Genomic DNA, 17,731 nt, shown 5'->3' with positions numbered 1-17,731 from the left:
AATAGAAAGAAAGTCCGACCGAGCTCAAACCAGCAACGCTAACTCGTAACACTTCGGCCAAAAACTGAGCAATAAATCATACGAGGCGCTAAATATAGGACCCCCCCGACCAATCTCCACCCCCCACCCCGCTCTGACCCACCTTGGTGTTAGTAAATGTTTTCCCGAACGTTCTGCACAGCCGCCAGAAGAATCTGGAGAACTCATGCAAGCAGGTGGTGGAGGCCACGTTGATACGACCGACGATCTCGATGAGCTGAGGAAGACTGTGGAGAGAATACGGACAGAGGACCACACACACACACACACACACACACACACACACACACACACACACCACAATCCACTGAACAAACAGTGTAGAGAGGTCTACCAATCAGGACCAAGTTAAACACAGGAGGAAACGTGAGATAGATCCTGACTGGATTCGATGTACAGTTTGGAGTTTGCTGTGGAGTCTTGTAATAAATGACACGGTATTGAGAGACAGAATTATACACACATGGACACTAAACACATCCTGACACCTCACAGCTACCACAAACTCTTTAGTTTACTTTGAGCCAGGGATTTTAAAACTCGGCTTTTTTAATTATTATTATTTCGTGAAGATATCTTACAATTAGAACGCAACGCTGATATAAACGTGTCAATTCTATTCATTTATTCGAGTCATTAAACCTTATACCGCCGCAGGAACTAAACCATTAAAGTGTAGATTTGATTAGATCTTCTAATCAAAGGATCTTGAGATCCTGAACACGGCAAATGCATTGAATATTCTTCATTACAAGATTATTATAAGTCAAATATAATATCATCGAACCTGCTTTTACACAGTCGAAGCTCAATTTTTGAATTCTATTAGCAGATTGTGATTCTTTCTAGAAAAAAAAGAGGAAATACCGCATCAATTTGACTACGTTCAAGATATTTTCACAAGTTATTTTTCTATATATTTGGAAACCTTCCTAACACCTTATAAAAATAAATAAATAAAGTATGTAAATAAATAAACAGTTTGTTTGAGTATAACAATAGCTGAAAAGGTAATGGAATATACACCAATCAGCCAGAACATTAAAACCATCTGCCTAATATTGTCTGGGTCCGTCTTGTGCTGCCAGAACAGCTCTGACTCGTCGAGTCATGAACTCCACAAGACCTCTGAAGGTGTGCTGTGGTATTTGACACCAAGACGTTAGCAGCAAATCCTTTAAGTTCTGAAAGTTGCGAGGTGGGGCCTCCATGGATCGGACTAGTTTGTAAAGCAGATCCCACAGATGATCTGTTCTTTCAGAGGTGGATAGGGGGTCAGCATGGGCACTTTGACCGGTCTGCAGCTACACAGCCCCATACAGGACAAGCTGTGATGCACTGTGTGTTCTGACACCTTTCTATCATGAACTTTTTCAGCAATTTGTGCATCAGTAACTCTTCTGTAGGATCGGACCAGACGGACTAGCCTTCGCTCCCCAAGCGCATCAATGAGCCTTGGGCGCACATGGTCCTGTCGGTTCATCGGTTCATTGTCCTTCCTTGGACCGCTTTAGGTAGGTACTAACCCCTGCACACCGGGAACAACCCCACAAGACCTGCTGTTTCGGACATGCTCTGACCCAGTCGTCCAGCCGATCACAATTCTGCCCTTGTCAAAGTCGCTCGGATCTTTACGCTTGCCCATTTTTCCTGCTTCCAACACATCAACTTCTAGAACTGACTATTCACATGCTGCCTAATACAGTATATCCCACCTCTTGACAAGTGCCACTGTAACGAGATAATCAGTGTTCTTCACGTCACCTCTCTGTGGTTTTAATGTTATGGCTGATTAGTGTATGGTTTTTGAATAGAAAATAATGAAAGTGAACTTCTGTTTTAAAAATCGTTCGTAAAATAAAGAAAATTCCAAGATGTTAAAAACGAAACGATGAGCTGCATTGGTTTTGTTTTATTAACTACTAGAGAGAGAGAGAGAGAGCGAGAGAGAGAAAGAAAGAAGAGAGGATGGTAATGGAAGAAAGGTTTAAAGCTGTTATAATGTAAATGAATGAACTTGTTTTGCGGACACAACTGTAAACGGATAAAAAGTAATAAGTAATGTGTTTCATTAATAAATAAATTATAACTTCTGGCAAATTGCGGTAGTATGAAAGGAATTAAACACTTCAGTTCATTCTATTCTAGGGAAATAACCAGCTTTGGGGTGGTACGAGTTACTTGGCCAGGATCACACCACATCACTATTGACTGTCGAGTTCCTATAACAGCGCGTCCTTAACGGCTTTATTCCTTACAAATCACAGACCTCTAGTTATATGTTGAAAACAATGGGTTTATACAATCCTATTTTTTTCCCCTTATACTTTATTCTTCCGAGTTTTACAGACTCCACAATTCTGTATTTTATTATTTTCTAATATTGCCAAACCGTGTAACACGAGCTCTGGCAGTACAGATGGACTGCTTCTGATCATGCCAAACACCACACAGAGTTAAGCTAAACTGAAGGGGAAAAAAAAAAAACAACAACAAGAGAGAATGAAACGGAGACACAGAGAGAGAGAGAGAGAGAGAGTGTATGTTGGCTTTCTCTTGTTCTGCCGCTCTATTTTAAGGGTGAGATATAGTGATCGAGAGAGCGTGAGTGAGTATGTTTTCATGTGTGTAAGCTGACTCACAGTTGATTGACCACCCACAGCAGGCTGTCCCACCCCGTAGTACCCTCGTGTTGGAGCTGATGTTCATACAGCTGCAGAAGTGCACCCAGCTGCTCCCTGCTGCCCACAATGAATGCCACGTCCTGCAGAGGAGACGCCGGGCGCGGGAACCGGGTCACTATGGGGTCACACACGGACACACACTCCCATAAGAGCTCGGAATAGACCATACAATCACCCGACATAACCGCTGCATGGGAATAACGGGGCACTTTAATAGCATACTGAAACCAAAATTCAAAGCTGGAGCTAAGAAAACATATGTGTGTGTGTGTGTGTGTGTGTGTGTGTGTGTTCACCCTCAATGGGAGTGATGTCACTCTGCAGTGTGACTCGGCTGGTGAACGGTGCATTCTCGAGCACCACGCCGAAGAGCGGAGGAATTAGAGACTGCAGAGCCGAGAGAAACATGTGCAACTTATGTTCATCCAAACTGTGTTCACCCTGCTACAGAGAGAGAGAGAGAGAGAGAGAGAGAGAGAGAGAGAGAGAGAGAGCTTATTAAGGTATTTTTCTTTCTTTCATCTTCTTTTTTTTTTTCCTCTCAGGGTTCTATGAGCCTCGTAACTAGTGTTTCAATTTGACTGTATTGTTGTCATTTCAACAATAAAGAAAAGCATTTCTGGGTGCAATTTCATAATAAAGGTGAAAAACCGTTCTGACACTATTTAACTTTTTTTACATCACAAAAACCTGCCATTTTAACAGGGTTAGGGTTAGGGTGTGTAGACTTTTGATATCCATTTTATTTCCACGTTCACTGGAAAAGCTGTAAAAGCTTTACAACACTACTGACATGAATCTGCAGTGATTAGTGCACTACACAAAGAATAAGATGATGTGTATGTATGTGTGTGTGTGTGTGTGTGTGTGTGTGTTGTAACCTGAAGCAGCTTCTCGATGCGGTTGAGCAGTGAGGGGATGAGCTGAGACTGCAGGTTGCCGAGCTCTGTACTCCACGCAGCAAAGGCAGGAATAAACACTTGATGTGTGGCATTGACCACTCTCTCTGACAGATCACCCAAAGACAGCATCATCAGCTCAAAGCCCTGTTTCACACACACACACACAACATCAGAAACCAAAACGTTACAGATAAGGACTTAGAGAACAGATCATTATATAAAAACTACAGAGTTGAATAAATGAATCCTGCAGCTCTGCGAGACTTCTCACAGACACAGTGACATGACTTCAGTCATGTGGGGTAACTTTAAAAATGTACAAATCAGGCTCACAGTTAGACCCCATTAAAAAAAATGAAGTAAACAAACAAAAACACACACACATACACACACATACACACACATACACACACATACACACACATACACACACACACACACACACACACACACACACACACACACACACACACACACACACACACACACACACACACACACACACACACACGTGCACAGGGACCCAGAAAAAAAATACCGAAAAAAAATACAAAAAAAACAAAAACAAAAAACCTACACACACATAGGGCAACGCCATACACAGGGACTGACGAAAACACACATACCAAGTAAATGTACAAGGATACACACGCAAAGCCAAAAAACACACAGTGATACACAGGAAAGGCCAGGAAACACACAGGGATACACATGGAGAACCAAGGAAATTCAAAGGAACCCAGGAAAACACTCAGGAACAACGACACACAGGTCCAACACAAACACAAGAACACAGAGATATGCACAAAGTCCCAGGGAAGTCAGGAAAACTCAGAATGGCACACATGGGAACCCGGGGAAGCATCCAGCCATGAATAAGGACACAAAGAAACACAGACAGTACAGTAGGAACACAAGATAACACACAGGGACACAGACACGTACACACACCTGGGTGTATTTGTCTGGGTCGTCGATGTAGGCCATGATGACACCCAGACTCTTTACAACTGCCTCTCGCACCATATCGGCCTTGTCCTCCGCCAACATCTGCTGCAGCATGGACAGCACCAGAGAGCTGCGGATCTCCTTCTGCACAAATGCACACACACACACACACACACACACACACAGTTATTACAGTGCGGCTAAGGAAGAAACACAACATGTTATAATTAGAACTGCAGAATCTGTTCTGCATCAACACTTTCATCACAATCACCAAGCTAAACAGACAGCTATATAATATAATTACACGCTTTAAGCCCTTTTCTTACTAATGTGGCACTCTGAAAACGCCCACAGGTGCAGAGCCACACCAGCGCTTGGACTCGTTTAAAACAAATAGTGACAGGAGTGTGTAGAACCGATCTAGACGATGTGGGTACGAGCGTGCTATCTTACTAGAAAGCACAACTTTAAAAATCGAGAGGGCAAACCTTAATAATTAAGTAATTCTTTAAAAAAAAAAAAAAACAATAAATAAATAAATTTAAAAAGGAATAGAAAGGGAAAAAAAAGCTAACCATTTGAAATTCATAAAAATGTGTGTGTGTGGGGGGGGGGGGTTGTTGTTATTTTGGTATGCATTTAATCAATAACTTGAATGTAAATGGAATCAATTATTATATTAACACTAGAGACACTTAACTATAAAATATACAGGTTTTTTTTTTTTTAAATAGATGTATTTACCCCCCCACCATCACCACCACCACCACCACCACCACCACCTCTCCACACCACCCCTGAAAAAATCTAATTTTATTTTATTTCTTTCCCCCTTCTTCTTAAAAACCTGACAATCTTCTTTACTTCCAAGCACAAATGCTGGATTGATTGAACGTTCTGCATTCTGAATAGAATTTTCTCTGCTTGCTAGGGCTGAACTTCATAAAAGCCAAAGCCTTAAAGTGGCAGTCTGGGCACATCCCTTATATTTTTGTCTGTAACTCCATGATATATTATACCATCATTAAGTCGTTTTGCAATTTTATTCAGACTTGGACCTTTACTTATACCCGATTATAGCGAACACAAATGGTTAATTAAAAGTAAGTAGTTACTGGAATTGTACAAGTTTTCACGACTTGTGCCAAAGTTGTGTTCAGGAACAAAGGAAAGCTGGACTACGCCAAGTGAGCTGCCGCAAACCGCAAATCAAAATCCATTGTGATCTGGCAGGGAGGCGAGTGAGAATCCTCTACAGACGTAGGGCTTGAAATTCGGTTGAAAGAAGGAGCACATCACACTAGTTCTCGCCTCTCTTCACTGGCTGCCGGTGAAGCTTCATATAGATTTTAAAGCGCACCTATTATGGCTTTGAAACGGGCCTAATTTTGTTTAAAAGGTCTCATACGATAGATGTACATACATCCGAGGTCAAAAAACACTAACACGTAACATAGTGAAATTCGAGCACGTTCGCCTCACACCTCCAGGGTCGGGGGTTCGATTCCCACCGTGGCCCTGTGTGCGCGGAGTTTGCATGTTCTCCCCGTGCTGCGGGGGTTTCCTCCGGGTACTCCGGTTTCCTCCCCCAGTCCAAAGACATGCATGGTAGGTGGATTGGCGTGTCCAAAGTGTCAGTAGTGTATGAATGGGTGTGTGAATGTGTATGTGATTGTGCCCTGCGATGGATTGGCACCCTGTCCAGGGTGTACCCCGCCTTGTGCCCGATGCTTCCTGGGATAGGCTCCAGGTTCCCCGTGACCCTGAAAAGGATAAGCGGTATAGAAGATGGATGGATGGATAGTGAAATTCGGAACCTAGGACCAAAGCTTTCCAAGCAAAGTTTTCCAATGCTGGAGGGCGGGAATCCGGAAATGATCCAACTAACAATCCCAATTCCTTTACTGAACATGAAGGAAAAATCCACCTTGAATGACTTATTAATAGGACCTTAGTTACTATAAAATCAACATGCGGTCTTTCATGGTATCCAAGATTTTTTTCTGTAGTTCACTTTGGATAAAGGTTTCCTATATTACCCCCAATGTTGTTCGGCTACCTGCGATAGTGTTGCCCTGGCTTCATCTCTTTCTAAAGGGAGTGATGCAGCAGCGCTTTATTCAGTTAGTCTGTTCAGCTCTCTCACCTCCTCATCTCATATAGATCAGCTTCTAAAGCTTGATCTCTGCTGCAAAAACCGCTGTCAGCATCATCAGGCTCATAGTCACGTAGATCGTTGAGGAATTTAGCATCTTCATTAACGCTACATTTGTCATTAATACATTAAACACTGAAATGAAAAATGGTGAGTGAGACAAGAAGCTCTTGCTCTTTTTTTTTTTTTTAAGGAGGTAACAGAGATACCTGACAGTTATCTCAGAAGTTTTTGATTATTGGAAATTGTTCTTCTATTAAACTTCACTGAAACTGTGCTAGCAATAACAATGTAGACAACTTCTAATTTCTGACAGGAATAACACAAAAATACGGCATAGACCCAAAGATTAGCATCAGAATAACTAAATATAAAATCACAAATATTATATTAAAAACCGGGTGGAATTTTCCTTTACACTTAAGAACTGCTGTTTTACAAAAATGTTACAGATTAAACAGCTTACGCAACGTTGTTGTTTAAAGCAGGTAAGTTATTATTTGTGAATGTAGCGTATTTGCTGGTTTTCCGTTACGCAATAGCTACGTAAGTGTACAAAATTCTCGAAGCAAACACATCATGGTGGATCAAATGCACTGTGGAGAATGTGGACTTCGACAGAGTGAGTTGTGTAGCTGTGCAGGCCAATGTGAACATTCTTAAAAGTATTCAACAGGACTGAACGATGGAATCGGTGACATCCTGGGCGTGATGTAGTCTTGCCAGGAAGACGAATGAGTCTTACCGGCAGATAGGGGGCCAGCGCTCCACAAGACTCCGCCACCAGCAGCCTCCTCTCTGGGTACTTGTGGTTTATCTGAACACACACACACACACACACACACACACACACACACACACACACACACACACACACACACACACACACGTAGACAAAACCAGCCAAGTCAAAAACGACACAACATGATCGAGTGAGTCCATGTCCTCACCACATGATTGCTTTTCCCTTCAGTGTGTTTACCAGCTTCCCCCTCACAAGACTGATCGTCTTATTGCCAAAGCCAGTGATGGAGCTGTAAACGCCTGTTTTGTGGTGTTGCTAACATAAACAGGTGTACACTCACAACTGAATTAAACTACAAGGGCGTTTACGGCGAAGAACAAAGTCTCGGAGGGCTTTAGGACGACTATGACTATCGCACAGGCTTTGTTTGATGACCAAACGGGATGTTACACATCTGTAACGAGCGCACTGTGTCCGTTTTTCCTCATATTTATGAGAATCGAACGTGAGTGGAAGAAAACAACTTGTGAGGTCCATTTGTCTGGTGTTCTTCATTTGCGAACGCTGTATTTAAATGAAGATTTCCTAAATGCTAAAAACGTCGTGTAGCTGAATGAGTTATAGGATAGGTTTTAGAATTATGGCTAAGTTATAAAAGTTCTATAGGGTTCTGAAGGTATAATAGGGTTTGTTTTTTTTCTTGCGCTGCATTTCGAAATCAAGTAAATAAAAGATTTCAAATCGGCCGTTTAATAAAAAAAAAAAGCCGATTAGGATCGGAGAGTGAGCGCTTAATAAGTTCTACAAAGGTTTAGCTTTCATTGCAATTCTTTAGCGTTTTGTTGGGTTAATGAAATGATTCTCATTAAGCTCAAATAAAGATCAGCTGTTTCTGTAGGAGAGGGGTATAAAAGAATTTCCAAAACATTAGATGTACCATGGAACACTGAAGGCCATCATTAACAAGTGGAGAAAAAATGGAGTAACATCACCAAGAACAGGACATCCCATCAAAATTTACAAAAAGGACGAGAGAAAAAAGTACCAGGGAGGCTGCCAAGAGACCTACGGCAACATTAAAGGAGCTGCAGGAACATCTGACAAGTACTGATTACTCTCTGCATGTGGCAATCTCTTGTATTCTTCAAGATGGTGGCTAGACGGAAGCCCTTTCTCACAAAAAAAAAACACCACCAAAACATCCAACTAAAATCTAAAATTATGGTCTGATGAGACCAATTCCAAAAGGTATAATAATTCCATCATTCCAAAAGGTATGTTTGGTGCAACAACAACAACAACAAAAAAAAACAGCATGGTGGTGGCAGCATCATGCTTTAGGGCTGCCTTTCTTCAGCCAGAACTGCGGGTTTAATCAAGGTGGGAGCAGTTCTCCGTTTCGTTCTTTTACTTCACAAAAACCTGCCATTTGAAAAGGGACGTGTAAACTTTTTTATATCCATTGTATATAAATAACGATTCGTGTGGTTTTGTTTCTGCATCACAGTGGGGGTTGGTGGCAAAATGGATGAACATACCCTCAAATTAAAGCGGACATTCAGCACCGACGGGTTTAATTTAGGGGTTTAATTAAAGGGTTGATTGTTTTATTCAAAATGTGATGCTGAAGAACAGAGTCAAATTGATCACTTACACACTACAGTGTATGTGTGCGCGCTCGTACGTGCGTGTGTGTTTGTGGCTTAGGGGTGAAAGAGCCGACCTGTTCCCAGCACTGTGGTAAAAGTTCCACCTCCACCCGCGTTGGGCCCACATGCCGTGCAAAAGCCACACAGCCCATAAGGATCATTTGTCTGAAGGAGGCAGAGAAACAATGGTGGAGTGTTAGAGGCAGCCACCACAGAAATGACAGTTATGTTGAAAACAGCCTTGATACCACTTTATATTAAGTGTACTTCGGTGTTTCTTACAGTACAAGTAATTGCAGTTAGTCTGCTCTTTAACAGTAAGTGAAGAGGTCGATCCAACACAACCTAAACACTCAAGCGCTATGAGTAATGAGTGACTGGGTCAGAGGTTCACCTTCCTTGAGGACCCTAAGCACACTGCCTAAGAAACTTTCAAATGGTTCAAAATCAAGAAGCTGTGTATGTATTACAATGGCCAAGTCAAAGTCCAGATCTCAGTCTGATTGAGAATCTGTAGGAAGAAATGCAAATTTTTGTTCACCAATGGTCTCCATGCCGTCTGATAGAGCTTGAGCAATTTTGCCAAGAAGATTTTGAAGCACTTTTGCAAAAAGATCAGACTCCAGATGAGATCAGACTCTGTACCTACACTCACAAACAGACACACACACACACACACACACACACACCTCTGCTCGTCGTCAGGTCTCTTGATGAGGTTGAAGAGGATGTGCAGTAGCTGGTCTCTCTCTTTGGGCTCGGGGTGGAGGCAGGCTGTGCACAGGATGAGCGGAATGAGCTCCTACAGCACAAACAAATACAAATGCAGGTGTGAGATTAAAATAAATACAACACTCCGGCTCACACACCTGTAAACACACTCGCACCTTCAGAGGGAAGTAACAGGACACTCTGGCAGACAGGGGTCAAGGATACAGGGAACAACACAGAGCTCGCCTTCAGCACAGAGCAGAAGGTCTGAAAGTGTGCACTTGGGTGTGTACATAAAAATACAGCAATATTTCCATCCTCTTCCGAGCATGGACAAATATTAGTGCGGCTTTTTTTTTTTTTTTTGACTGCTTTTTAAACGCTTTCTATATTCAGCTGCTGGTCATAATCATAAAAATCCCATCAATGTGTCACATACTTCGCCTTCTTATGGCCGTGCATTGGTTACTTATGACGCATTAGTTCAGTTTTAGAGAAAACGCTACAGTGATCCTTATCAAACAGTACTTGGTTCACAGAGCACGCACACCTTTAGGGCAGTAAATAAACGATGCTGATGAAGACATGAAAACAGGAAAGTTAAACAAATCTGTGGTGAGACTCCGGGCAGATTGACGCCTCGCCTGTTTATTTGTACTCCTCTTTTATTTCCTTTACTTTGACGGTACATTTTCACCTGCCAAGAGCTCTCGACTTGCCCCTCTTTCTGGCCTTCTGCATCAGAGTCTAGCTATGCTGCTTACTTCCCTTTGAACCGAGTTAAAAGTCACGGCATCTAGCACCTGGAACAGAGAGGCATGTATGCGTGCCGTTAAGAAACATTTTATTTGGCTCTGATCCACACGTTGACGTGCAGACGTTCTCTACAACATGAGTAACTGTATGTTCCAGGCAGGCAACAAGAAACGTGAAGGGATGTGACACTTATCATAAATATGCAAGCCTGAACATATGGCTTAACTTCGATTACTACTCTATTATACAATACAGACTGAAGACTTAAAAAAACACTTAAATCCATGACTGGAAACAAACGTCTTAGATCAAAATAAGTCACTCAAGTCATTCAAGATAAGACTAGATACAGGTACACACATATATAATACGGAAAAATACACTGTACAACTAATGCATACTCATACATTTACAAATAAATGTATCAGTATCTGACTGTAGAGAAATATTACTACACCTGAACCATGCAAAAAAAAAAAACCCAAAATTTTAAAATAAAAGTCTAAATAAGTCTAAACAAAGAATGTATGTTTAGGTTTCAAAAGTGACCCTTAGAGTTCAACTGTCCGTGTTAAAAAACTCGCACTTCCCATCCTGAATGTAAGCACACTCTAGAACATTCTGTGGTGTGCTGTTATAGGAAATTAATCAACGATGGGGTGATGTGATGCGGCCATACGTGACGCGAAGTTGTGGTTACTATGTCGAAGCGGATTATTACACTACAACAATTTGTCAATCTATCCATTTTCCATATTGCTTATCCTACACAGGGTCACAGGGAGCCTGGAGCCTGTCCCAGGAAACTCTGGGCACGAGGTGGGGGACTCCCTGGATGGAGTGCCAACCCATCGCAGGGCACAATCACAAACACATTCACACACTATAGACAATTTGGAAATGCCAGTCAGCCTACAACGCATGCCTTTAGATGGACAGAGGGGAAGAAACTGGAATATCTGGAGGAAACCCCCAAAGCATGGAGAGAACATGCAAATTCCACGCACACAGGGAGGAGGCAGGATTCAAACCCCCCCCAGCCCTGGGGGTGCGAGGCAACGGTGCTAACTGCTAAGCCACCATGCCCACCAATTTGTCAATAATAACCATTTTAATTTATTGATGAGCAACAGGTCAAACCTTTAACCGTTTATAGTTATATTTTACTTCATTTTCTCCGAATTTGGTCATTTGGAAATTAGTTTTCCCTCCCCTATCACACAACAGCTACCAGGTGTATCTTTTCAAACTGCTACTCATGCTACATCACAGAGCAGCATAACACACTCAGAACAAAGTTATATCTACCCTCTTCTAGTGTAGTCTAGTGTCACAGGGATTAACAGAGGAGACAGTAACGCCATCCCTCCTACCCTGACAGCATGGCCAAATATGCACCCTTGGAGTCTCGGCCAAGGATGGTTGCATCATGGTGGCGATTCAAACAAATAATTTCCTGACAACAGAACGACAGCACTTTGAAGTCTAATTACATTTAATGTTGCGAAACATGTTAGATCTTGTTATCGGTTATGTTCTAATAGTAATAAATAGTAATTTCCTCACCAGCCTCTGTTTTTTTCCCCCCATCTTTCTTCTGAAGTTAGTTTTACATTTTCACACCAGCATGTCACATCTGATTCTGATTAGCGCCACAAACCCTGAACAGATGTGACTGGAAGATGAGAAAAACGCAAACGTCTTTGTCCGTCACCTTTAAACATTAGGTTTTCTTTCTTACCTAATGCCACTAGTCTACTGCTTGGAAGTAGAGGCTGACCGACAGCAGATTTTTACCGATAGCGATAACGACAGTAAGCTGGGCAGTAACTATCAACCTGTACAGATTTTAAAATTGACACTGAATGAAAACACTTAGAGTACACAAAAAATACTGCTGAACTTTATTACAAAAATAAACAGTACCATGAAAATTGTACTGTACTTTTTAAAATGAAATAAATACATAAATATTAATATATATTAACTATGAATAAAAATGAAAGAAAATAAAAAGACATGCGTCCAAACTGAACCAAAAAGTAACACTTCACATAACAAATAAAAATAGTGACATCCAAAATGACTCTAAAAAAACACTTCAAAAAACGCAACAAAATTTCGCCTCTAGAGGCTGCTGTCGTACTGTAAAATGACACCGGACCCTTCTCAGCCACTCCCGCGATGGACAGGACGCAACTGGGAAAAACGATTGGTGTGGATTTTTGCCGATAACCGATAGTTCCAGCATTCGTTTATCGGTGCCGATTAATCGGCAAAACCGGTCGACCTCTAATTGGAAGAGCTGCCTTTAGCTAAATAATTTACATTGCATGTTTAGAAAACTGGGGTCTCTGAACTATGGTTAGTTGATGACCACTGCTATATAGTACAGTATAGCATATTGGTACTTGTAGCACCACTGTAAAAATAAGATTGCAAACACGCAACACAAACCTTGACAATGAAGAACAAGGTTGCTTAACATTATACAGGTGTCAGTAATCTTAAGAGTGAAGAGTGCACTGTAAAAAACATTAGGTGTATATGTATCTACTACATAGTGCAGTAAAATGCTAAAAAATAAAAATACAATATAAACAGATATGTTCCTCAGCAACTGAGAATTATTCTCATTATTTGACATGAGAAGATCAGATTGATGAGAAGAGAAGATTCTGCAGTCACTGTCCAATCACTATCCAATCACCATCCAGTTGGAGCACCAACGCATTCATGTAATTGTCCAATCAGCCAATCGATTGGCAGCAACACACTGAATTAAAAACCTGTGATCGTGGCATGGTTGATGGTGCCAGATGGATTGTTTGATTATTTCAGAAACTGCAGATCTCCTCTAGATCTCTAGAGTTTACACAGAATGGTGTGACAAAACAAACGAACAACAACAAAAAAAAACCCATCCAGTTCTGTGGATGGAAACACCTTATTCATGAGAAAGCTCAGAGAATGGCCAGACTGGTTCAAGTTGACAGGAAGGCTATGATAGCACAAATAACCACTCTTTACAACCGTGGTGAGCAGAAAAGTAACTCACAACGCACACATCGAACACTGAGGTGGATCAGCTACAACAGCAGAAGACCACAACTGGCTCTACTCCAGCCAGCCTACAGTGGGCGGAGACTCGCTAAAAACTGGACAATCATCACCTGCCTAGTCTCTGTTTGGCTGATGATTGGTTGATTGGATAACTGCATGAAGGATGTACAGGCAGTCCTAATGAAGTGGTTGGCGTCACACTAATCGACAGAGAATCCCAATACTGAGCCTACTTGCTGTCTGAGTATTGGGATTACCAAATCAAAGCATTTCCAATAAACACACAGTTACACAGAAACGCATACAATTCCTGGAATATGAAATGACTCAGTCGAGCCAAGGTCAAAACAGGCCCTGCAGCTGGGAAGATCACAACAGGACGATCTGCTGTAGACTACCGTTCCTTGGTAAAAAGGACTATTATATACACTTGATTTGTAGCCGAAGCGTTCCACGTGTTGAGTGAAATATATGCAGTCGTAACAATTTTAAACAAATAGTGTGTACTGTATGTTGGCTGTCCAACAATTTCAATTTAGACGTGTTACATTGTTTACTACGTGGTAATCAGTAACTTACGTTTTTGTATTTTTAATATAGTTCTTTTTATTACCTCTTGCCAAATGCTCAGTCATTATCTCTGCAATAATGTGGGCTGAAGAATTAAAAACCTGTAACTGCAGTAAAGCAGACAGGTGTGCAACTAGCACTTAATAGCCCATTGTTCTGCACCGGGTGCCATATAACAGACCTTGTGGGCGTGTCTGAGAAAGTGTGTGTGTGTGTGTGTGTGTGTGTGTGTGTGTGTGTGTGTGTTTGTCAGGAGTAAGAGCAGTTAAACACTTGGAACTGAATATTAGGAACAGAGGTTGGACAGTTGAGATTAACAGACAAAGCTCAAAGTCCACTAAACGAGGGCAGGAACGAGGAAACTTAGCCTTTCCACTCCCTCCAGTGCTGTTTGCTACCACTCGGCTGAGAAAGCTACTATGCAAAGCAGGGGTCTAGAAGGCAGAGGTGGCACGTACCGACGTGTGCGTTTGTGTGTGTGAAAGACTGTGTGCACACATGCATGAAAAAAATGTTTTGCGAGTGTGTTAAAATGATTTAACTGTCTAAATGGGAAAGGAGGAACAAATATGTGCTAATGTTAACTGGATAATTGGACTCATTAACACGGACCTGCGAGTGGAGCTTTGTTGGCTACGAGTATACCAAACATGTTACGCATCGTATGCAAATTTTCTCAATCGATAAAACTCGATAAATAAAAGATAAAACTCCCTTAAGTTAAATATTAATTTGGGAAATTAAAGATGTCTGCACTAATAATACCGGTACTGCCAAAAAAAAAAAAACACCTAAAAATGCACACAACATATCCAACACATTTAAAGAAGCCAATGATTGAATACAATGCAACTTATTGTATTTAATGTTATGTCAATGTTCAATTAGCTTAGCCACACCTCCTTTACGAAGATTCTCAGGCCCAGAGGATACACCTTCACCATAACTGATGCAGAGGCCACACCTCCTTCATTTGGACCAGCACAGAGACCATACCCCCTTCACTAGGACTCAGGCCCAGAGGCCACACCTCCTTCACTAGGACTTTTTAAGCCCAGTCGCTACACCTCCTTCACCAAGATTGATGCAGACGCCACACCTCCTTCACTTGGACCAGCACAGAGACCACACCTCCTTCACTAGGACTCTTAGGCCCAGAGGCCACACCTCCTTCACCAAGATTGACGCAGTCACCACACCTCCTTCACCAAAATTTATGCAGAAGCCACACCTCCTTCACATGGACCAGCACAGAGACCACACCCCCTTCACTAGGACTCTTAGGCCCAGAGGCCACACCTCCTGCACCGAGATTGACGCAGAGGCCACACCTCCTTCACAAAGGCCATGTCTCCTTAATTGGGACTGACAGATACAGAGAACACGCCTCTTTTGATGCGAATGACAGGCACAGTGGCCACACTTACTTCACCAGGACTAAAAGGCCACACCTCCTTTTAAGGATAAAAATGTCTATATAAAATATAGCAATTAATTCATTGACGAATATTCTTGACCACACAGCAGCCAAAAACAAATAAAGGCAACTAAAAGGTCATTGGTCTCTCTCTCTCACACACACACACACACACACACACACACACACACACACACACACACACACACAGAGGAGGACTGGTATAGCAGCGTGCATACGTATTCCACTCACCTGACACAGATGCACAACCATTCTCTAATGCAGCAGAGAGGCATGCACCAAAGCGGGAGAATAAATGAGCAAATGCAAAAAAAAAATTTTAAAATTTTTTTGTGGAAGTGGAAGACAGGGGAAGACAAGAGATGAGAATTAGTGAAAGAAAATGAAAAACACAGTCCAGTCAGTGCCGAATTCAAACTGAAGACAGCAAAAAAACCCACAGCAGCAAGGTGTTGCCCATAAATAGAGAGAAGTGTTTGTGTGCATATGTGTGTGTGTGTGTGTACCTCGCGCTTGGCAAGCAGGACGTTGGGGACAATGTGAGGCAGACAACGGCCCAGCATCAGCATCACGCTCTCCTCACTGTCAGCAATACGTGACACCTGACAAAGCAATACACTGTTAACACACACCCACAGTACATAAAGTAACACAAATCAGACATTCAGCAAAACCCAAACATTTCATTTTGCACATATTAATCAGTGTTTTTCACAAAGTGGAGTCCAGAACATATAGTCATGAAATATTGGTGTGGATCAACATCATTTGGGTTTGACTGCAAGGTTTATATTGATGCACTTGTTCTAGTATTTTAACATTTCTACACTAAGATGTTACAGAAGATGAACCGTGGACGATCACATATACGGCTTTAAAAAAACAAACGTGTAATTGTTGATACGGCGCAGCTTTCTGTACGGAGACGTTTAGTTATTTAATAACATTTACAGAAGGAGTCTCCAGCGTCAACGCTTTATAATGGTCCGAGGTAAAGCTGCAACTACTGTACATTTTCCACCGTGAGATTTTTTTAGGTTTTGATGACATAAATGATCACAGGAACGAACACAGACGTTCCATGATGTTGAATGGAACTTGGAAAAACTTCAATTATGATCACTTGACAATGAACGCTACCGAACAGAGCTTTTTATTTTTTAACCAACTAATTAAAAAATATCCGATTTTGGACATATTTTCCCCCAGGGGTGCTGACAACCGTTCAGGCGTCTTTCGTTTTCAGTAAGAGCTGTGCAGGTAAAGTGACACAAGTGGAGCAGGAGGTGGTGTGGAAAAACCAAGACATGTATGTGCCTGACTGCTTCAAAGTAAAAAGAAATAATAAAAAAAAAAAGATCAATGTGGCCAACAGCTTTGACCTACATTTCCAAATTCTCTATCAAACTGAGCAATTGGCATTTTAAATGTAGTTACTTTTTTTGTCAGATAATAATTATAAGCCTCGTTAGTATTGTTAGATCAGAAGAATCACAAATAAACATACAATAAACAATAGCTGTTCGAATGAATGCTATCTAAGATTGCTATCTGCTGTCAGAGAGCCCTCATGCATTCTTGTTGAGGACTGTGTGTGTGTGTGTGTGTGTGTGTGTGTGTGTGTGTAGGACTGCATGAATGCCCTATAACAGCAGTGTCAGGTAGTCTTTTGAGAAGGGTTGCGTGGAGGTGTGGTTGTGTGTAATTGGAGCATGCTCACCTCAGCGCCAAGCCTGCTGTCAGCAGACATTTGACAGAAGGACAAAAGTGCTTGGTGGAAAGCCGGAGACAGCTTTCTGCAAAAGAACACACAAAAGAGCATGCTTTTACAGGCTTCCTCATGCTTCGATTACACTGTCCGCCTATGTGCTAATTGTTCCCTAGCCACTACAGAGCCAAAACAGTCAGCATCCAGCATGTAATCCTGAGCGGACATGATGATGTACGGAATACGCAGAGACCGAAAACATCTGCATACTGGAGATCAGAATATGAATCCAAGTCGCTCGGTGCCGTGGTGACACCTAGTGGTCAAAATGAGGACGACGTTGTGATTGCACTTTTTTCT

The 17,731-nt window shown here is 41.8% G+C and overlaps 1 protein-coding gene across 7 annotated transcripts in view; it reads right to left on the bottom strand.

Moving 5' to 3' along the window:
- relch (RAB11 binding and LisH domain, coiled-coil and HEAT repeat containing) overlaps nt 1–17,731 on the bottom strand; it is a 59,212-nt gene that overhangs the window by 19,148 nt on the left and 22,333 nt on the right. For 5 of the 7 annotated variants that reach the window (XM_053612216.1, XM_053612217.1, XM_053612213.1 and 2 more), the window contains exons 9-18: nt 17,384–17,459; nt 16,170–16,265; nt 9,815–9,927; nt 9,200–9,290; nt 7,477–7,548; nt 4,577–4,717; nt 3,605–3,769; nt 3,020–3,167; nt 2,682–2,838; nt 143–266 (exon numbers count right to left, since the gene is read on the bottom strand). In XM_053612216.1, coding sequence (XP_053468191.1) covers nt 143–266; nt 2,682–2,838; nt 3,020–3,167; nt 3,605–3,769; nt 4,577–4,717; nt 7,477–7,548; nt 9,200–9,290; nt 9,815–9,927; nt 16,170–16,265; nt 17,384–17,459 — 1,183 coding nt within the window. Of the gene's footprint in view, nt 1–142; nt 267–2,681; nt 2,839–3,019; nt 3,168–3,604; nt 3,770–4,576; nt 4,718–7,476; nt 7,549–9,199; nt 9,291–9,814; nt 9,928–10,012; nt 10,640–11,900; nt 15,866–16,169; nt 16,266–17,383; nt 17,460–17,731 lie in introns of those variants that run through there. The other 2 variants (XM_053612214.1, XM_053612218.1) reach the window with 2 other exon arrangements.

The sequence above is a fragment of the Ictalurus furcatus genome, chromosome 23, assembly GCF_023375685.1.
Source record: "Ictalurus furcatus strain D&B chromosome 23, Billie_1.0, whole genome shotgun sequence".
Taxonomy (NCBI): domain Eukaryota; kingdom Metazoa; phylum Chordata; class Actinopteri; order Siluriformes; family Ictaluridae; genus Ictalurus; species Ictalurus furcatus.
Note: the sequence above shows the minus strand (reverse complement) of the source record. Positions and strands in the feature narration are given on the sequence as shown.